At 35.2% G+C, this 23044-nt stretch overlaps 1 protein-coding gene across 13 annotated transcripts in view; it reads left to right on the forward strand.

Annotated features, from left to right (window-relative positions):
- The window catches only part of LOC126883019 (sortilin-related receptor-like), a 339261-nt gene that overhangs the window by 120792 nt on the left and 195425 nt on the right, over positions 1–23044 (forward strand). For 6 of the 13 annotated variants that reach the window (XM_050648189.1, XM_050648193.1, XM_050648190.1 and 3 more), the window contains one exon: positions 17–264. The exons of 6 other annotated variants lie outside the window; for them this stretch is intronic. In XM_050648189.1, the coding sequence (XP_050504146.1) occupies positions 17–264 (248 nt within the window). Of the gene's footprint in view, positions 1–16; positions 265–11902; positions 12338–23044 lie in introns of those variants that run through there. One more of the 13 variants, XM_050648199.1, reaches the window with a different exon arrangement.

Raw genomic sequence — 23044 nt, forward strand, 5'->3', positions numbered from 1 at the left:
CAAATACTTTTTCTAGGCAACTGCTGTTTGCGATGGTCATGTTGATTGTTCTGATAAAACGGACGAATTGTCTTGTGATGACAAGTTCCCTGATGGATTTGGTGCTCCTAATTGTACCTTTGGAATGTTTCCATGCAACGAAACTTGCTATCCAGTGTATCTTCTTTGTGATGGAAAGATAGATTGTGAAGATGGTTACGACGAGAAGAATTGTTCAACAAAAGCGAGAGTCTACCAAATCAATAAGATGGAAGTTGACGAAAGGTATAGTTTGAAAGTACTATCAAGTAAGGGAAAGGCGTGTACCTTGGGAAAAAATTTACTTTTAATTTTTTATGCTTTTTTAATTCATTTGAAACTGAAATGTATTTGATCCAATAAAAAGAAAATTTGTTTGGGTTCAATGTTTAATGTGCAATCTCTGGGCACATGAACAGTGTTCCGGAACCGACAAAGACTCCTACGTTTGCGATTTTTGAAGATAATTTTATTTTATTTTTTCAGGGATATGTTTATTAACTCTTCAACATAAATTGTTGGCTAAATCATTTCGTATTTTTGTTGTCAAAAGAAAATTTTGCTAGTTTTTCAATGGGGCCCATACTTCAGACAGCCTGGACTGGTTAGAAAGATATGCCCCACCTCATATTATTACCTGTAAAATAAATGAACGTTATAATAAAAAATACATAGTTAGCAGTTTTTTTCTAAGGTCTTATAGCATGTATAAATGCCATTTAGACATTATTATAAAAAGCCTATTATTATAAAAAACTATAAGCAAGTTTCAATAAAAAATTTACTGGGCCCATATTCAGACCAGTTCCTCTATTTTTTCCATCATAATCTTGTAAATACATGATCCCTTGTAAAGGAACAAAAATATACTACTTCTTTTTTGTTGCAAGTGAAACTGAGAGACGAGTTTGCAGGCATCTCCAGTATTTCATGAAATTTTTCAAATTTTATCGGTGACTTAATTTTCCTTAGTTTTTTCATTTATAAAACAAAAAACTGTCCAACAGCTCGCAAGTATATTGAATGAAAATTTTTATAATTTATCACTAGAAACCACCCAACATCGAGTTTAATTTCGAAGCTAAATATTACACGTATTGGTATTTTGACTACTTGGACCGAATCCCGAATTCTTTATACAGAACTAGATTGTTAATTTATATTTTTTAATTTTAGGTTTACAAATGCTAGTGCGATATACGTTTATTGGTGGATTGATCGACCACTCGGGATAGAACTTGAATACAAACCTTCTATCAAAAAAATTGAGGAAGAACATTGGAGAAACGAAAGTTGGACCAGTCGGGTCTACCATCAATTTACCAACCTACAACCGTCCACCAAATATAACATGACTGTATATGTAAGGATTAAGAACACAGACGTAGTCTTCCCACCGGCAATATTTAATATTTCTTCCACTAGCGAGTCAATTCCACTCTAAAGATTTCTTACAACTGTTATAACGTGTATTAGCTGTACCGATTAAGAAGATCAAGTTGTCTTAAAACTCAATTTACCATCAGATTTATTGTGAAAGGCCTGTTCTTAAATAATAATTGCAAATAATAAATAATAGTTTCCCATTTGATGGTTTTAATCCACTAATCTTGTGATTTATGTATACAGGGTGTTTAATTAATAATTGGAAATATTTTAACATATAGTTCGTCCTCTATAACTTTTCCCATGCGGTATGATTCATTTTCAATCAAATTAAGTCAAAACATAAATTGAAACGAACGTTGATGTGTATATACATTTTGTATACTGTATACTATATACTACACACATCGGCGTACGTTTCACTTTCTGTTTTGACTTAATTTGATTGAAAATGAATCGTACCGCATGGGAAAAGTTATAGCGGACGGACTATAGATTCTTGGGCACAAAATATTAAGATGTAACCCAAATCACTTAAATATTATAATGTGGCTCCTTACTGAGTTATTTAAAAATTTAAAAACTATTTGTACCCAATACTTTACAACTATTTAACGTATCGTAGACATACTTAGCATGAAGTGTGGGACTGTACACTCTACTAAGTTATGTAAAATAAACGTTTCTTGCTACTACCAGAAGCGCCTGACTGGGGAAAGTGAATGGTTGACCCTTACCAAATTCTACGCCACTGGCGGAATTGCTATTTTAGTACAATTTTTCGATTCGCCAATACTTTCTACATAAATAATATACTCTTTATTCGTAACAATAAAGTCATTATTTTTCGAGATTTTTGAAGTTAAAAATGAGGCGGCACAGTTATTTTGACTAATGTATTGATTACGTTGGTATTTTGGGTCATATAGGATGGCCGGAAAGTCCTTTTACACTACAAATAATAATGTTTCAACACCGCGCCAATGTTTGCTGGCGCATGCGCATCGTCAAGGGCACCTGTCTGCTCACGCAGACAGGCAACAATAGTTGCGATTGAAAAGTAATGGCGGACACAAGTGAGCATAAAATTGAAGAGGGTTTGGTGGCTGCAGTGTGGAAACACCAACGTCGTCATAACAATGAAACAATGACCGACATTATGATTGATCTTGTTTTTCGTTTTGAATAACCATCACCATCCAGACCAACTTTGATGTAGTGAGAGAAGAAGGCTTTTTCATTGAGAACCAATCTCAACGCACCAAAAAGTGGAAGACCAAGCACTCGAGCTAAAACTTTTAACGTTTACCGATGAAGTCGACGCGGAAACGTTCTACAGAGTTTGGTATTGCACGGTCAACAATGCAAGACCACGTGCGAAAGGATTTACAAGTGAAGACCTTGTTTATTTTCAATAAGATGGCGCGTGTTAGCAATCATCTGAATAAAATCTTCCCGGACCGATGAATTGGGCGAGGTTCTCTAATTCCACTACCAACAAAAAGTCCAGATTTCGCAACGCCGGACAATGCACTGTGGGGTTTCATTAAATAGAAGATTAGAAATCGCAGATATATTTCAAATGAGAACTTGCGAATCGGAGTTCGCCAAGCTTTTATGTCAGTCCGGACATGCTGAGACGGATAAGCATACGAACATGCCGTCGTATTAAGTTGTGTTACGACATATGCACGCCGATGTTTTAAATAAATAAATAAGTAATAAAGAACTTACAAACAAAATTGTGTTATTATCTTTTCTCTCTGTAGTACAACAGCAAATCATTAATGTAAAGGGACTTTTTGGCCACACTATAAAATAGACCATTAGTCGAAGAGATAGAAGCGAATTTTGCTCGGGATAAGTAATATCGTTGATTGAAATATTAATATGGGTATATGGGTAATACATCAATCAACAGTAATATGGACAAACTATATGGGGATATGTTGAATCAGTTGTGTACCTGACTTTCCCCTACGGGCGGAAACCAGAGTGGGGGACGAGGGTAGTTATATAAGGGGCCAAAATCACGGTATTTATTTTTTGTGGCGCTCATGATCGAGATAGTGTACCAAAATGTGGGAATAAGTCATCATGAAACTAAACAAAATCTCCAGGTGCGGAAAGCTGCGTGGGGGACAAAGGAGTGGCGAGCAGGGGTGAATATAAAAAATTTTAAGGGGTTTTTTTGTGACGTTCATGATCGAGATAGTGCACTAAAATTTGGGATAGATCATGACGTAACTAAGCAAAATCTCCAGCGGCGGAAACCAGAGTGAGGGACTAGGGTAGTGACGCTCTTGATTGTGATAAAGTCATTATTTTTCGAGATTTCTGAAAATAAAAATGAAGCCGGCACAGTTATTTTGATTAATATATTGATTACGTTGGTGCTTTGGGTCATAGAATAGACTATTGCATAGTCGGAGAGATAGAAGCGGATTTGGCTCGTGATAAGTAATATGGACAAACTATATGGGGATATGTTGAATCAGTTATGTATATGACTTTCCCCTACGGGCGGAAACCATAGTGGGGAGCGAGGGTAGTTTTAAGGGGGCCAAAGTCGCGGTTTTTATTATTTTTTTTGTAGAGCTCATGATCGAGATAGTGCACCAAAATTTGGGAATAAGTAGGTCATCACGTAGCTAAGCAAAATCTTCAGGGCCGGAAAGCAGCGTGGGGGACAAAGGGGTGGCGAGCAGGGGTGAATATAAAAATTGCAAGGGGTTTTTTTGTGACGTTTGTGATCAAGATAGTGAACCAAAATTTGGGAGTAAGTAGATCACGACATAACTAAGCAAAACATCCAGGGGTGGAAACCAGAGTTGGGGATGAGGGTAGTTTTGAGGGGTCAAAGTCGCAGTTTGTATTTTTCTTGTGACGCATCACAACATTTGTCCCCCACGCAGCGTTCCGCCCCTGGAGATTTTACTTAGTAATGTCATAATCTACTTATTCCCAAATTTTGGTGCACTATCTCGATCACGAACGGCAAAAAAACCCCTTATATTTTTATACTCACCTCTGCCTACCACTCCTTTGTACCCCAAGCAGCGTTCCACCCCTGGAGATTTTACTTAGTTACGTCATGGTCATGACCTACTTACTCCAAAATTTTGGTGCACTATCTCCATCATGAGTGTCACAAAAAAAAATAATAAAAACCGCGACTTTTACCCCTTATATCTACCCTCGTCACCCACTCTGGTTTCCGCCTCTGGGGATTTTACTTGTTATGTCATGGTCTACTTATTCCCAAATTTTGGTGCACTATCTCAATCACGAACGTAGCAAAAAACCCCATATATATTTTATATTCACCCCTGCCCCACCCCTTTGTCGGCCACGCAGCGTGCCTCCCCTTTAGTGCACTAAAATTTGGGAAGAAGTAAATCATGACGTAGCTATATAACAATTATAAGGGATTTTTGTGATGGGTAGGGGCGGAAACCAGAGTGAGAGACGAGGGTAGTTATAAAGGGTCAAATTCGAGGTTTTTATTATTTTTTTTGTGACGCTCGTGATCGAGATAGTGAACGAAAATTGGAGGACATTGTTGGTTCACTATCTCGATCACGAGCGTCACAAAAAAAAAATAATAAACACCGCGACTTTGACCCCTTATAAGTACCCTCGTCTATCACTCTGGTTTCCAGCCCTGGAGATTATGCTTAGTTACCTCATGATCTACTTATTCCCAAATTTTGGTGCATTTTCTCGATCAAGACCGTCACAAAAAAACCCCTTACAATTTTTATATTCACCCCTGCTCGCCACCCCTTTGTCTCCCACGCAGCTTCTCGCCCCTGGATATTTGGCTTAGTTACGTCATGACCTACTTATTCCCAAATTTTGGTGCACTATCTTGATCACGAGCGTCACAAATAAAACAATAAAAACCGCGACCCCTTAAAACTACCCTCGTCCCCCACTCTGGTTTCCGCCCCTGGAGATTTTGCTTAGGTACGTCATGATCTACTTATTCCCAAATTTTGGTGCACTATCTCGATCACGAACGTCACAAAAAACCCCTTACAATTTTTAAATACACCCCTGCTCGCCACCCCTTTGTCCCCCACGCAGCTTTTCGCCCCTGGAGATTTTGCTTAGTTGCGTCATGACCTACTTATTCCCAAATTTTGGTGCACTATTTCGATCATGAGCGCCATAAAAAAACATAATAAAAACCGCGACTTTAATCCCTTATATAACTACCCTCGTCCCAGGGTCAGACATTTTTCGTTTATTATAAATTAATAAATGAAAATGGTTTCTGTCCTTGTGGGATCGGTACTCACCGGAGGGACCGCAGACGTTCGGATACAATTAGCGTCTCTTTTCAAAGACAATGACGTCAACTTTGCAAAGTAACAAGACACTTACTCAACACACACACTACACACGACACTAGGTAACTGCAAAAATTCACCGTACCTACTATGCCAATATCCATTAGTTGTCGAGGCATTAGCTAAATAAAAAAAAACTAGCCTCGTCCCCCACTCTGGTTTCCGCCCGTAGGGGAAAGTCATGTACACAACTAATTCAACATATCCCCGCATAGTTTGTCCATATTACTTACCACGAGCAAAATCCGCTCCCAGCTCTTGGACTATATGTTTCTGTCAGAATGGAAAAAACATAATGTTCGGCATATCGCAAAATATAGTTCGGCACTTAATTAGACCGGGGCATTTAGCACTAAAAACACCCGAATAAATCGATTTTTAAATACAGCACCTACAGACTTGCAGTTTTTTGCATTATGTTCAGAATGACGTCAGAAAAAAGTCATACTATTCAAAAATGGGTGGAAATGCAAAATATGTCAAAATCAGTATACTAAGGACCAAATTTTGTTATTCGGGCGGTTTCTGAGGTCACTGAACACGAATACGCCATCAGAATTGACCCCCGAATCATCCGGTGCCCAAAGTCACTTCAAGGGACGTTATCTTCTAAAGTTTAGAGGGTTTTCGGCAATAAATTGATGCAAACGGATTACTCATGTCGTTTTGGGGTTGCTGAACACGAATACGCTATCAGTATTGACATCCGGAATACCTGCTGCCCAAGGTCACTACTAGGGCACATCGTCTTCTGGAGTTTCGAGGGGTTTCGGCATTAAATTGATGCAAATGGATTACTCTGGGGGCTTTTGAGGTTACTAAACACGAATATGCCATCGGTACAGAGCACCTGGTGCCCAGGGCCTCCGCAAGGGACGTCGTGTTCTAGAGTTTCGATAGTTTTGGGCATCTAATTTATGCAAATGAATTACTGGAGAGTTTTTTGAAGTCGTTTAACACGAATATGCCATCAGAACCGACTCCCGGAACACCTATGGTGCGCAAGGTCAATGAAAAGAGCGTCATCTTCTGGAATTTCACGGGTCTTCGGTACTACATTGATGCAAATGCATTACTTATAGGTTTTTTGTGTAGCTGAACACGAATAAACCATCAGAACAGACACCGGAGCACTTGGTGACTAAGTCACGCTATCTTTCTGGAGATTCGATGATTTTCAGCATTTAATTTATGCAAATGAATTACTGGAGGGTTTTTAGAAGTCAGTAAATACGAATATGCCATCAGAACCGACTCCCGGAGCACCTGGTGCCCAAAGTCAATGAAAGGGTCGTCGTCTTCTGGAGTTTCGAGTGTCTTCAGTACTACATTGATGCAAACGGATTACTCGTAGGTTTTTGGGTTGCTGAATGTGAATATGCCATCAGAACAGACACCGGAGCACCTGGTGCATAAAGCCCGTTATCTTCTTGAGTTTCGAGAGTTTTCGGTTCTAAATTGATGCAAACGGATTACTCTTGGGTTTTTGGGGTTGCTGAACATTATTACACCATCAGACCCGATCCACGGATCACACTGTATCTAGGGCACGTCACCTTCTGGAGTTTCAAGGGTTTTGGGCATTAAATTTATATAAATGGATTAATGGAATATAAAGCCAGTGTAAGACCAATAATGACATAGAAAACAAGACCCGATACAGCCTTAACACAAAGACTACTAGAAACGGCAGAGATGAGAGTAGTGAGAAGAATTACAGGAAATACACTAAAGGCCGCGTCCCACCATCAAATAATTTGATCAAACTGGTTTGAGCAAACTGAAAGTGACAGTTAGTGACGTCACATCCTGAGTGTTCATTGTGGATAATAATGAAAAATTTTAATTTTAAATAAAGTACAAACAAGTTAGACAACTCAATACAAAATATTTGATCAAACTAGACTGATAGTGAGAGCACAGATTTTTAGAATTTCAAAAAACTGCAATTGTGACGTCACTTTGACGTACTTTCGGAGTTTGCTCAAACTGTTTGATCAAATTATTTGATGGTGAGACGCGGCCTTGTGAGAGATCGAAAGAGGAGCGAAGATATTAGAAGACAATGTAACGTACAGTGTATAAACGAATGGACACTAAATAGAATAAAAGAATGGAACAACCATAACCAGAATGGGCGAGACATGTGTGGTCAAAATAGCACGAGATAAATCACCAATCGGTAGAAGAAATATCGGCCGATCGCGCAAAAGATGGAGTGACAACCTTCCGTAGAGGTATCAATCCGCCAATGAACAAGCAGAATTGCTTATAAAGAGGAAGAAGAAGAAGAATTGCTCATGGGTTTTTGGGTTTGCTGAACCAGAATATGAAATCAGAACCGATCCCCTGAGTTCCTAGTCGCCAGAGTGACTGCTACTACTGTTCCTAGTGAATAGTTCCGTTTGCATCAATTTAGTACCGTAAACTCTCGAAACTCCAGAACATGACGTGTCTTAAGCACCGGCTGTCCCTGTGTATGTTCTGATGGCGTATTTGTGTTCAGCAAAACCCAAAACCCATGAGTAATTAGTATGCATCAATTTATTGCCGAAAACTTTCGAAACTCCAGAAGATGACCTGCCTTAGGCACCAGGTGCTCCGTGGGTCGGATCTGATGGCGTATTCATATTAAGCAAGCCTAAAAATCTATGAGTAATCCGTTTGCATTAATTTAGTACCGAAAACTTTCGAAGCTCCAAATGACGTGCCTTAGGCACCAGGTACTCCGGTGTCTGTTCTGGTGGGGTATTCGTGTTCAGCAACCTCAGAAACCTATGAGTAATCCGTTTGCATCAAGGTAATACTGAAGACCCTCGAAACCTCAGAAGATGACGTCCCTTATACGTAACAATAATAACACGATTCGTTCACATAACTCGTTTACATGATTTGCATCGAATGTAATATTTTTGATGCTACATACGATTGGCCCAGACCAGCTCAATTGGATTAACCCGTCCACTGCCGATATAAAATTTGAGTAGAACCTCAGGTGTCGTTCTATTTAAAAACATCGTTGTCCACAAACCTGTACACCATGCCATTATGGCGTGGTCGGCACATGGCGTACAGAGCCGAGCACACCACAGTGGTGTGGTCGGAGTGAATGCATTAAGATCTGGGTGATGCATATGATGATTTATGCATTTTTACTATAGTAAAGTTCCACCTTTAGCATACTATTATTTATTGGAATATTTCTGGGCCTCTAACCATTTCTTTATCAATTCTTTCATTGATATTGATGCTGGTGCCTTGTCATTTGTTTATTGTGATAAGGTGCATTATTTATTACTACCTACAACACTTTATGGAGGAAGATTAGGTATTAATTTGTTTTCGAACCACTTATCAATAATTTTCAAAAGACATATTGTCGTGATAGTCGCCTGTTTTAGTACCAGATCTGAAAATTAAGGCAGATCCTTGAACAAAACCACACTCACCACCAGCAAGCACAATGATCAAATGATTTCCCCTTCATTCGAAAAATGCAACAGGTTTCTTCCAACACGATGGGCGCGTTCACCAGATGCAAACGTTGCCAATCAGTTTGAGCTTTATGCTTCTGAACGACTTGCTAACGTCAAACATGTTTGGAAAGCGGTCGCCATTTTTGCAAGCATAAAATATTTATGTTGAACTTTGCAAACGTGTTGACGATTGAAAAAATATGGCGGAAATTTAAATTGTACATATTATAGAATATATTTATAATGGTTTTATATATATAAAATAACGGCTACTGAAGACATTCAGCTACGTTATTATCTATTAAATCCCTTTTCTTCTTTCTCTTAATAGAAATAATAATTTCAAAAACTTATTTATTGATAAAATTATTTTAGGTTACGTTCAAAACAAACAAGCAAAATATCAAATTTTAACCTAAAAACCGTTCAGCTCACTGTCAACAAGTTTAAGAATCAAAACGCAAACTGTTGTGAACGTGTTTGCATCTGGTGAACGCAGTCAACGAGAACCGTCATGTAACGATCACAGGTTTGTTCCAACACAACAAGAAACCGTCCATGTAACGATCACCGTCCTGCGCAGTAACATGGAACGTATTATTTCGTTACCATAGAACGTTAATTATTAACGTGATCGTTTTATGACGGTTCTTTGTTGTGTTGGAACAAACCCAGAGACATGTTAAGGATAGACCGAGCTAGTCATATGCCACTAAATGCATCGAGGCAAATCGAGGTGTAACGCCGGCATAAGATTGAGTGGTCTAGCCATCTTTGTCTGTCACATGGTCGGGATCGCTTGGTTAAATGAGATAGATAGACCACCGATCAACTGTTCCGCGTTACGCTTTTTTGGTGAGTATGCCGTGTCTACGCTTAATATGTCAATGAACAAACCTCACGTTACAATAAAATAATACGTTCCTTGCGTTCTGTGTCTGTGTTGTCCACATTGTCTGTCCATGAATAAACGAAGGTTTATTTCCTAATCCATGTAACACACAAAACAGATAAATATTATAATAAATAATAGTATAAGTATAAATAAATAAACACAAAGTTTGTTTACTGTTCGTATAATTTATCGGCTATGTTGTTGAATTAGAATTAAGTCATTGTTTAAGTTGGATTTATAGTTTGACGTAGCGTAGACGTAGACGCAACGGAGACGGAAGAAACGGACTGGAGACGTAAGAAAATAATATGCCAATTTATAAAATCGACGTAGCGGAATTTTTGCGCATGAGTAGAAAGAGTAAACAATTACATAATTCTCGAACAGTAAACAAACTTTGTGTTTATTTATTTATATTATACTATTATTTATTATATTATTTATCTGTTTTGTGTGTTACATGGATTAGAAAATAAATGAAGGTATGCTCCGTGGTGCCGCATGCCGTGGGATTTCCAACTATTTTGTTTCATTTCTTGGTTTTTAAAATGTTTATTGGATTTACCTATCGTATAATATGTGTGGATACCCCCGAATTAGGCTAATAAACAACTCATATATATCTGAAATATTAAAATTACTCTATGATATATTTTTATTAAATTAATAACTTAACATCCATTGGTATTAACAAATAATTAACAAAATTCGAATATGTTGATAAACAACTTCTTTAGAAAACTGATGAGGGCGTGTCCATTTTGGGTGACAGAACAAAATGTTTCATTTTGATTGGCCAGATGTAAGAAACGCACTGTAAAAGATGAAATTGGTGAACTCTTCCGTTCCGTTACGTTTCTCTTACGTTCCGTCAGGCGCTTTGCGTTCATTTATAAACACGAGTACACAAAATTCGGTGTTGATCTTTTCCAGTGCGTCTCCGTTGCGTCTACGTCTACGCTACGTCAAACTATAAATCCAACTTTACTCTTTCTACTTATGCGCAAAAATTCCGCTACGTCGATTTATAAATTGGCATATTATTTTCTTACGTCTCCCGTCCGTTTCTTCCGTCTCCGTTGCGTCTACGTCTACGCTACGTCAAACTATAAATCCAACTTTATACTTCTATTATATGATTTCTCAAAAATAAATATACTTTAAACAGTTTGTTTTAATTTTTTTAAACACCAAACTAATTTTGTGCTTGCCGCTTTCAAAAAAATAAAAAAAAGTATAGGATTGCTCCGGATTCGAACTCAAGACCTCTCGATCTCTAGCCGAATGCTATACCAAATACGCTTCGAGGACTGTCGTGTCTTTGTCGGTTCGGACGTACCTAATGACAATTCACGGTAACAAACAGACAAGATGAAGTAAATATACAATAAAATGTTTTAATAATACTCATCGTACTCCTGAGGAAGACAAATCCAAAGACACAAAAATTATAATAAATATATTTACTAAAAACACTATTCACACCTTTTCTTGCACTGATATATTTATACATAACTTGAAAGATTTAGCAACTAAACGCCATACTGTCTGTGTGCGCATGCGCGCAGCATTATGAAAGTTTACTCTCAATCGCGCCTAAAGAAGTATAACTTCAAAAATAACGAAACCAAAATTTGGATCATAGATTTTTTTTAAATCCGAGCAACTACAGAGAAAATGATAAGTGTGGCTACAGTGTCTAGACACTAGACAGTCTAGAACAATAACTGACAGCTGACGCACTTCTGACGTTTAAGATGGAAATAAATAAAAGTGAAAAGAAAAACACAAATCAGAAACTGTAAACGTTGTGGTGTGTGAAGTCGTAAGTCGTATGATTAATTGATACAAATATATTAATCATTAATTTGTGTTGTGATAAACAGAGATATCTGAACTTTATACGAAATTAAAAAGTAAATAACGGTAAAATCCTTTGTGTGCGTTAGATAAATAAAAAGAACTCTTGTTTTGTGATTGAATGTAAAGTAGGAACAATGTATTTCTTACTTTTCATACTCCTTTTTACAAAATTAACAATAGGTGTTGATATTCAATCAAGAACATTGTACGGCAATATTGACGGTATTGAAAAAAGTTCGAAAACGAACATTCTTGATGCTCCTGCAGATAGTGTGTCTTACAATGGAGAAATTCGCCGAAAAAGAAGAGAGGCCGAAAGTAGTTTATCGGATGTAGTGACAAAGGTAATTGAAAAATTATACATATTTCCTGTCTCAGTTAGTTAAAATTATTGCTTTGTTTAAAATGATGAAATCACAAATTAGACTTACTTAAGAGCATGACAAATGTAGGCTGTACCCTTATTGCTTTATTTTTAAAATAAAAAAATAAATAGTGTGTTTCTCCCATGAATTCAAAAAGCAATGAATAACGTTTTTGATTAATCTTCTGGATAGATATGACTTTTTTGATGTTCTTGCTTTCAATTGTCTCCCTGGCAGGGACGGATTTAAGGGGAGGCAAGCCCCACATTCCGGGGGCCCCCACAAAGTCCTAAACTAAAAAAATCAGCACATTATTCACATAGAATAATTTTTGTCAATCCATTAACTGTGATATTTCGTTACATGGAAGGTTTCTCTCCTGTTGAAAATGTATTTTTGAAAAACTGCAGGGGCAGTCCTCCGACAAGGCTTCAGTTATGAGTGGAAAATACAATGGTGTTCAGGCTGGAATTAGATAACATAATATCTTGACTTTGTGAATTCAGTGTGTCACCCACTCTCGAAATTTAGTTGCAAAAGCTGCAGCTGAGTGTTATCCTGCTGTCATTGCGTTATTTAATATTAATGTCAATATTATTTATCATATCAGTATCATTTAATTTAATATTAAATATAATGTAGGATATTGGAAGTTGAGAGAATGATACAAATAACAGAACTATGCTACGCAGACGACCTGGTGATCATTGGGGAGTCAGAAAAACAATTACAAGAAAATATAAACATATTGTATGAAGAGTATGTATCTTCATCCAATACTCATATCACTAATCATAAAATTTTAATATCAGAAATATACACCAAACTCTCTTCTCTTGATATCAATAAGGGCCCAGGCACTGACGGTATACCTCCTTTGTTCTTAAAGGAATGCAGTTTTAACCTTTCCAGGCCATTGTATTACATATTTAATTGTTCCCTTCAAACTGGTGTTTTTCAAGATTACTGGAAAGAAAGTTTTCTTAAGCCTATATTTAAAGACGGGGATAAATCTCTCGTCAATAATTCTCTAGTGTTAGGGCAAAAGGACTTAAGTCCATTTTTGGCCAAAATGAGTTATCTACACATTTGGTTGTAAATTGTGAAGAAGTTTGTTTTGGTAAAAAAGAATTAAGTCTATCTTAAAATATAAGGTTTTTATTAAGACTGGTTCAAAGAACATAAGTTACATCAGACTATTTTTGTTTGAGCAAACATATCTAACTTAAATCCTTTGTTTTGTCCGATATAAACGACTTATGAAAAGTCCTCTGTATCAATAATCCACGCGTAGGTGCCGCTGTAAGTGTTTATGACATAAATCTTACTGATCGTGCTAAAACACTCACTTGTTGATTGATAAACGCTATCTTCTTCTTCTGTTTCTTTTTATAAGAGAAAGTACTGGACTTACAATTTAACTGTACATAATTTTGCTTCACGAGCAGCTTCCTGTTATATCTGGCATAAATCAATTGCTCACTGTGGTGTAAATGAGATTGTTTCTTGTCTTTTCAAAGAAATAATGAACATGCCATCTGAAGTTACTAAAATAACCTTTTACTCAGATACATGTGCAGGGCAGAATAAAATTTCCACGTAGCTGCCATGTTCATGTCAGTCATGCAAATGAAAAGCTCAATAAATGAGATCAACCATAAATTTATGATCTCTGGCCATTTACACATGGAATGCGATGTCGACTATTCCCTTATTGAAAAACAGAAAAAAAATCGGGAATGAAAATTGCTCATCCTCATGATTGGGCTACTCTCATTAGATGCACAAACAAAAAACGTCCATTTAAGGTCATTGAATTAACTTTAGATGACTTCTACGATTTTGCTGCTTTATTAAGGACAACGTTTGTAAAGAAGCAAAAACATGTTGATGGAGAGTTGTTCAAATTGCAGAAATGTCGTTGGCTGCAATACAGAAAAAAATATGCTACATACAATATTTTATAAGAGTTCTCTGGAAGAGTCAGAAAATTTTAAGGAAATTCACTTTACTAGAAGAGGTCGACAAAGTGCAATAGAACTCAAGAAAAAGTATGATGGGTTAATACCTATAACTCTTGAAAAACAGCAACATATTCTAGATCTCTTACCGCTTGTACCAGAAGTATACAAATTTTTTTATCAAGAACTGCCAACTACAAGTATGAACGATAAGGACCCAGATTTAGAGGAGTTTGTTTCTGATGACGAATAACTTCATCATAGTTATATTATAATATAAAAACTAAATATTACTGTTATTAAAATGTAAGCTTGTGTATTTAATATAATTGAAATATCTGGTCAAAAAAACTTAAGTATTTTATTCTCTGATCCAAAGGACTTAAGTCAGATCAAACTTTATTATTTTACAATATTTCATATTAAACTATATTATGTATTGTAAATAAGCTGTTTTTGACCCATATGTGCTAACAAAATATTTAATTAGGATAAAAATAGATTTAGCATGTTTCATCAAATCTTTAAAAATTATTTCTGAAATATACCATTTACTGACTTAAGTCCTTTTACCCTAACGCTAGAGAATTATCGTCCTATTAGCGTCCTTGGTGTGATACCCAAAGTGTTTGAGAGTCTGGTTTGTGACTTTTTAACTCCTTTACTTGAGCCTGAACTTATCGATCAACAATTTGGGTTTAGACCCCATAGATCTACTGAGCTTAACCTATTAACATATGTAGATTTTTTGTTTGACTCCCTTGAGAGGCGATATCAAGTGGATACAATTTACACCGATATCTCCAAGGCGTTCGACAGGGTGTCTCATGGTATGTTGCTCCATAAGCTCAGAATGATTGGTGTTGATGAACCATTGATTTCTTTGTTTGGCAGCTATTTGTCTAATCATAGACAGATAGTAAAAATTGGCAATTTTCTTTCCAAATAAATTCTTGTTCCTTCAGGGATTCCTCAAGGATCACATGTTGGGCCTCTTCTGTTTAACATTTTTATAAACGATATTCAGGAATGTTTTTCTTCTTCCCTTTTTGTGCTGTTTGCCGATGACTTAAAATTGAGCTGTCTGATTAAATCTCCCAATGACTGTGATAAACTTCAATATGAGTTAATCAATTTGTTGGACTGGTGTACAAGAAATGGGATGAGTCTGAATCCATCTAAATGCAAAGCCATTACATTTTCTCGATCTAGATCCCCAATCCATTTTGAATACAAGATTGGACAGCATTGCCTAGATACTGTACCTTTTATCAAGGACCTTGGTGTTACTTTGGATGCTACTCTACAACTTTCTGATCACTTAAATAATGTAGTCAACAAGGCATTTCAGATGCTTGGCTTTATCAGAAGAAGCACACAGGATTTTACTGGGATTACTGCCTTAAAGACGCTTTATTGCTCTCTCGTCCATCCCCATCTTGAGTATGTGTCCTGTGTATGGTCACCTTTTTATGGTGTGCATATTGAGACCTTGAGTCGTGTTGAGCATAAATTCTTTAAATAGGTTGCTTTCAAATTAAACATCTGGGACAACTACAATGATGCAGATTTACTTGCTACATTAAGTATGCCACCCATCTTTATGCGTCATAAGAAGAGAGATCTTATTACTTTTTACAATATTCTGCATGGTAGAGCTGCTGCTTCTTCTTTGCTCAATAAAATTAATATACATGTTCCATCTAGACCTACCAGATCTGTAGCTAGTTTCCATTACCCTATACATCGCACTAACTATGGATTTAACAACTTCATTTCAAGAACTGCCAGACTAGCCAATCAATATGATAACATAGATTTCTTTGCAACCTTTGGCTCATTCTTGCATCAGGTTTTGTGTACTCGAGTACTGTGTACTTGAGTAATGGATATAGATAACTTTTTGTATTGCATTGTATAATAATACAGATTAACTTTTTGTATAGATAACTTTTTGTATTGCATTCGATATTGGGACCGTGCAAGTTCGGCAAAGCGACCTCTATTTCTACGCTCTGTACTTTTATTCGCACTTTTAATTATATTGGCCAATTATATTAGTCCTGGTTGCTGGATAATTGTCAAGGCCATAGTCCAAAAAAATAATAAGAAAAAATAAGATGCAGGTTATGTTATGCAAATGTAAACAATTGTATATAGTAAATAAAATTAGTTATTAAAATGCAGTACTGCAAGCAAAATACAATTAAATAAATTTACCTTTATATTATAATAATTGCATATCATATCAATATTGTGAAGCAATATATAATTTTTCTGCTTCAATGACAGAAGGTATGAAATATACGTCAATTTGACAATTTCAATTGACAATATGAATTATTTAAGATAGTTGCAATATTCCTCCGTGACTCACGCACAGTCATTTCTCGTTTCCCTTCCAAGTACTTGCACACCGCGAATAGATAACTTTTTGTATTGCTTTGTATAATAATACAGATTAACTTTTTGTATTGTAACCGTAGATGTAGTCAGTGTTAGGATTTTAGAGTTTAACATTAACAAAAAGGCAAAAGAATAGACTAATAAGCACAGAAATGAGATTTTTGAGAACAATAGAGGGGAAAACAAGGAAAGATAAAATTAGAAATCAAACCTTTAGAGAAAATCTGAAAATACATCCAGTTACAACAACAATCGAACAAGGACAACTTAGATGGCTCGGACATGTACTGAGAAGAGGAGAAGACAAAATAGTAAGACAAATATATGAAGCGAGAGATATGGGAAAAAAGAAGAGAGGAAGACCAAGAAAGAAGTGAGGGAAGCGGCCGACAAAATAGGAATAAAATGGGAGGAAACAAAAGCATTGGCCATGGATAGAAGGAAATGTGGAAGAAAACGACGGAGAACCTAATTCTGTAATAACTCACACCGAAAGGTAGACGAGTTCTGGATTAAGTAAGTAAGTATCATCCAAAGGTTTCAGTCTATAGAAACCGTGAATATGGAATGGTAATTTATATGGGGTTATAGGTAGGGTTACCATAATTTGTTAAGGCCAAATCCGGACAGGGTTAGTCCAAGGGGTTGTAGAAAATATAAAATGTGAATTTGACTGTGTTGCTACCTTTACATTGTACATATATGTGAAATGCATATGGCACAATTAAAAGTACAGCTGTTTCGCTACAATATGAAACTCACATCGGAAATCTCTGCCAGTTTAAAATACATATACACCTATGTTTTAACATACTCTAGACCTAAAAAATAGTATTACAGAACTGCTACAGATTATTGTCTGCTCGTGCTCGTGTGCTGTTGACAAGCAGTGCGACCAACTTAACTAGGTGCTACGCAGAATGAAATTTCCCACCGTTGAGCCAAGTGTTTTCCATTTTTTTTTTAGCAAAGAAAAAAATCCGGACATTTCTCATATCCGGGCATGTCTTTCAAATCCGGACTGTCCCGGACTGTAACCCTAGTTATAGGGGATACGTTCTGGTTGAAAACTGATTTGTTTCCAACCCTGTAAATTTCAAAGTGTTCCTGCAATAAAATCTTTCTTCGCGTTTTGTATATTTTATTGTGTGACGTGAACATTTATTAACGTCACAGATGGAGTTCTGCGTTGCTAATGAGTTTATTTATTAACAAAAATCTAAAAATTAGAAAAAAGTCGTGTCATTTAGAAAAGTCTCACAAGAATCTCCCGCTCTCTGAATCTCAAATATTAACTTGAAGAACCAGAATTTGTCACAGCGATTGCGAAAACTTAAAATTAGTGTAACAACATATTCGATATTGCCACCCATACCTGTTCCTGTTACCTATTCGCGGTGTGCAAGTACTTGGAAAGGGAAAGGGAAAGAGAACGCGCGAGTCGCGGAGAAATATTGCAACTATCTTAAATAATTCATATTGTCAATTGAAATTGTCAAATTTACGTATATTTCATACCTTCTGTCATTGACTCAGAAAAATTATATATTGCTCCACAATATTGATATGATATGCAATTATTATATAAAGGTAAATTTAATTAATTGTATTTTGCTTGAAGTACTGCATTTTAATAACTGATTTTATTTACTACATACAATTGTTTACGTTTGCTAAACATAACCTGCATCTTATTTTTTCTTCTTATTATTTTTTTGGACTATGGTCTTGACAATTATCCAGCAACCAGGACTAATATAATTGGCCAATATAATTAAAAGTGCGAATAAAAGTACAGAGCGTAGAAATAGAGGTCGCTTTGCCGAACTTGCACGGTCCCAATAGTGCGTACAGAAATAAAAGTTTGTATAGTGTTACTCTTATCTTTTACGTACTAAATAGAAACTCCAGAAAATTCACCAACAACCCCAGAGAAGACAAGGCGGTTAAAGATTCACAAGAACAAAATAACACAATTCAATCTCAAGCCGCCTGCCTTATCTCCACGTTCCTAGGTGACTAAATAAAAAAAAAACAAATACCTAAAAAAATCAGTTTATAATTGAAGTTTTAACCATACAGATTGATTAATTACATTATTATCTTCAGCTTTAGGCAATGGTTTAAAGAATTTAGTATACTCTTGCTTGGCAGTTTTTAAAAATTGCTTCAATTCAGACTGATATTCAGCAGTGGCTGATATATTACCAATTTGCCTCTTAAAAATAAGACTTTGTTCCATAAATGGATAAATTTTCATAAAGAAATCACAAAATTCATTTTGTCATTCTTAAACCTTCACTAAGATTTTTTTAAATTAAATGTAACCTTTTCCGTGCTCGTTGAAGCCTCTTTTTCAATGGGTTGCGAATTTAACAATTCCTCTAAGTCTGGTTCAAGCAACTCCTGGATGTCACTTGATTGTAACTGTTCGAACCCATCTCGTCCTATCCCACCAGCAATTTCGGTTTTGTAGTTAAAGTTTGAATACAGATTCTTCCGCATTTCTCACACTTAGAACAAGCCAGTTTTTTCCAGCATGATTTCAATGCGTATGGCCTCAGTTCTTGTAATGATCCTTTTATGTTTAGGATCAAGCATTTCTATTTTCACTTTTATTTTTTTTTTCGGATCGAAACCCGTTTTTCCTTTGTTTAGTAGACATTATAAGTTAGGAAGATACGTGTTACTTGATTACAATTTTTGTAAGGAATGGAAAAGTAAAACAATAAAAATCCACAAGGAGAAAGTTTTCCTGTAATTGGCTGTATACCATGTGATACGAAAAACAATAAATCCTGTATAAAAGGTATATTTAAAAAACCCTCAAAAGGGCCACAAAATATACCTTTTATACAGGATTGATTGTTTTTTGTAAAACAATAAACACGCAATACAGCTCTTGCCAAAGCATTGAACCTGCAATTGGGCCAGAACTTAATACTCTGTTTTGAGTATTAAAAGTTTATTTTACTTACACATTCTCATTGTTCAGTCTCAAAAACACTGACAATAGTGACAGCAGGTTACCTCAAAAGAACTGCCAATAGCTTTTGGAAACTTACTCTAGGTGTAGTAGTAATGGTCAATTTTATTTTTTATTAGTCGATTTGCTGACTCATTGACATTTGGTGCCAAATGCTTTTTATTAAGGTAGGTATATTATAAAATTTCATCCCTGAATAAAGAAATTTTGGCCACGAATATAGGAATTGTAGTTATAAAATAACATTATATTGATACATTTGTTGACTATTTTGACACTATTTTCGACATTTTGAGATAAATCTTAACATTTTTTAATTTCTTAAAAAAATTTAAAAATAATTTTTTCTAATAATACTCTGGGCTAATTAGCAAAATATGTACAAGGAAAAGTTATTTACCATCAATTTTATTGCTGGAATCGAATCTTATTATTGTATGTATTAATGATATAAATATGCAAAGTCCGCAGATAGTGTGCTACATTTTTTATAAACAAAATGGCGCCCGAAAATCGTGTTTTTTTCAATTTTTTGCTCTATAACTCCAAAGATTTTAACTTTAGACCAAAAGCACCCAAATAAAAATTCACCGCAATTAAATTCTGCATAGAGACGTGCTTTTTCCGATTTACTTCGATGAAAACTTTCCCCGGAAAAAGCGGGTTTTTCCAACAAAATCTTTAATTTCCAACTAAACTTTTAGATAAGTAGTTGTTAATCAATAATTAAATAACTTGGTAACGTAAAAGCCCTTTCCGTATATATTATAATTCCAGAAGTATATGGAAATTGAATGAACAGTTTAGCAACAATTAAAATGTTAATTAAAAATTTACGGTCGCTATAATAACGACAATAATTACGATGCATAAGAATAACTATGATTTTTTCATAAAAAGACACCATACCTATCTAATGTACTGTACAGAATTGAAATTGGACTATTTAAGCGGCCTCAGGAATATTTTAAAATTATAAACAATGTTTTGGTTTTTAAACAAATAGAATATCTCGGGAAATATTAAACTAAGTTAAATTGTGAAAACGGTATTCGAAAGACAGCGGGAGGAAGGTTTTTTTTTAAGAAAAAACGTTTAATTATGACGAGAGGTTCCTGAGATACAACCGGTTAAAGTTGACCGGAATTTACGGCAAAGATATAAACAATAGGATCATAATTTTCAAACCATCACCTTTTTATTTTTGTCCTCTTTCTACACACCAATTTTCATATCTTTAAAATCCTCATAACATATATTATTATAATAAAAACTATCGATAATACATGTGAAAATTGCCAAAAATAGCAAAATTCCAATCAAAAATTAGGTTGGAGAAAATGTAACCCTCAAAGTTCAAAATCGGTATACGTTAACAAAATGCATTTTCTCGGCTTCCCATGGAGCAATTTCCTTCATTCTTTTTTTGTTCCCTAATAACTCGAGTAGAGCCATCGAACTAACGCATTATTAAATGTCAAACTTGCTTTTGTTTTGTTATAATAGATTAATTTATTTATAAGAACAGAAAATTACATATTTTTTCCAGTTGTAGGCTTTTTTTATATAAACTTACTACAAGTGTACCTTTTAAAGTTAAAAACATAAATATTCTCATTTGAAAGCTGTATAATTATTTAAACAATTTTTATTTAAACCAATTAAAATATTGTGTTATAATAAATAAATTTATTTATTATAACAAAACAAAAGCAAGTTTGACATTTAATAATGCTTTAGTTCGATGGCTCTACTCGAGTTACTTTGGAACAAAAAAAGAATGAAGGAAATTGCTCCATGGGAAGCCGAGAAAATGCATTTTTTTTAACGTATACCGATTTTGAACTTTGAGGGTTACATTTTCTCCAACCTAATTTTTGATTGGAATTTTGCTATTTTTGGCAATTTTCACACGTATTATCGATAGTTTTTATTATAATAATATTATGTTATGAGGATTTTAAAGATATGAAAATTGGTGTGGAGAAAGAGGACAAAAATAAAAAGGTGCTGGTTTGAAAATTATGATTCTATTGTTTATATCTTTGCCGTAACTTTCGGTCAACTTTGACCGGTTGTATGTCAGGAACCACTCGTCATAATTAAACGTTTTTTCTTTTAAAAGAAGCGTCCTGCTGCTGTCTTTCGAATACCGTTTTCACAATTTAATTTAGTTTAACATTTCCCGAGATATTCTATTTGTTTGTAAGCCAAAAAATTGTTTATAATTTTAAAATATTCCTGAGGCCGCTTAAATAGTTCAATTTCAATTCTGTAAAGTACATTAGATAGGTATAGTGTCTTTTTATGAAAAAATCATAGTTATTCTTATGCATCATAATTATTGTCGTTATTATAGCGACCGTAAGTTTTTAATTAACATTTCAATTGTTGCTAAACTGTTCATTCAATTTCTATCGGCTTCTGGAATTATAATATATACGGAAAGGCCTTTACGTTACCAAGTTATTTAATTATTGATTAACAACTACTTATCTAAAAGTTTAGTTGAAAATTAAAGATTTTGTTGAAAAAACCCGCTTTTTCCGGGGAAATTTTTCGTCGAAGTAAATCGGAAAAAACACGTCTCTATGCAGAATTTAATTGCGGTGAATTTTTATTGGGGTGTTTTTGGTCTAAAGTTAAAATATTTGGAGTTATAGAGCAAAAATTGAAAAAACACGATTTTCGGGCGCCATTTTGTTTATAAAAAAAGTAGCACACTATCTGCGGACTTTGCATATCTATATTATTAATATATACAATCATAAGATTCGATTCCAGCAATAAAATTGCTGGTAAATAACTTTTCCCAAAAATGGCCTATTCTCCGATAATCAGCCCAGACTATAATAAATTTTTGGCATTTTTGCTTCAAATTGAGTTGAACCTCACTTGAAAATGAGAATCATATAGTTTCAAGTAAAATAAATAACAACATGAAATGTAAATGAAGGGTCAGGAGGAAGAACGATGAATGTCTATCTGGAAGAATTTTCGGTAAAATGAGAAACAAAGTTGACCATTCTCAGGTTGATAGTACTCAAGCTAACAGATTGCACAAAATTTCACAAAATGACCAAAAATTGACATTCATCGTTTTTACCTCTGAGCCTTCAAATTCTAACATATAACATGTAGAGGCACTCAACACAGAACACAGGTGCTCCGATGAGGCTAAGTTAAAGTTGAAATATGTATAAGCACATAGTGGAGGCCCTGTTCTGTAATTAAATCTGAATCATCCTTACTTTCATAATAATTATTACTTGTTTATTTATTTTATAAAGAAAACAAGTCCCAGCCAAATTTGTTGTATCGCATGTCATTCTA

This window comes from Diabrotica virgifera, chromosome 4, assembly GCF_917563875.1.
Source record: "Diabrotica virgifera virgifera chromosome 4, PGI_DIABVI_V3a".
In the NCBI taxonomy this organism is placed as follows: domain Eukaryota; kingdom Metazoa; phylum Arthropoda; class Insecta; order Coleoptera; family Chrysomelidae; genus Diabrotica; species Diabrotica virgifera.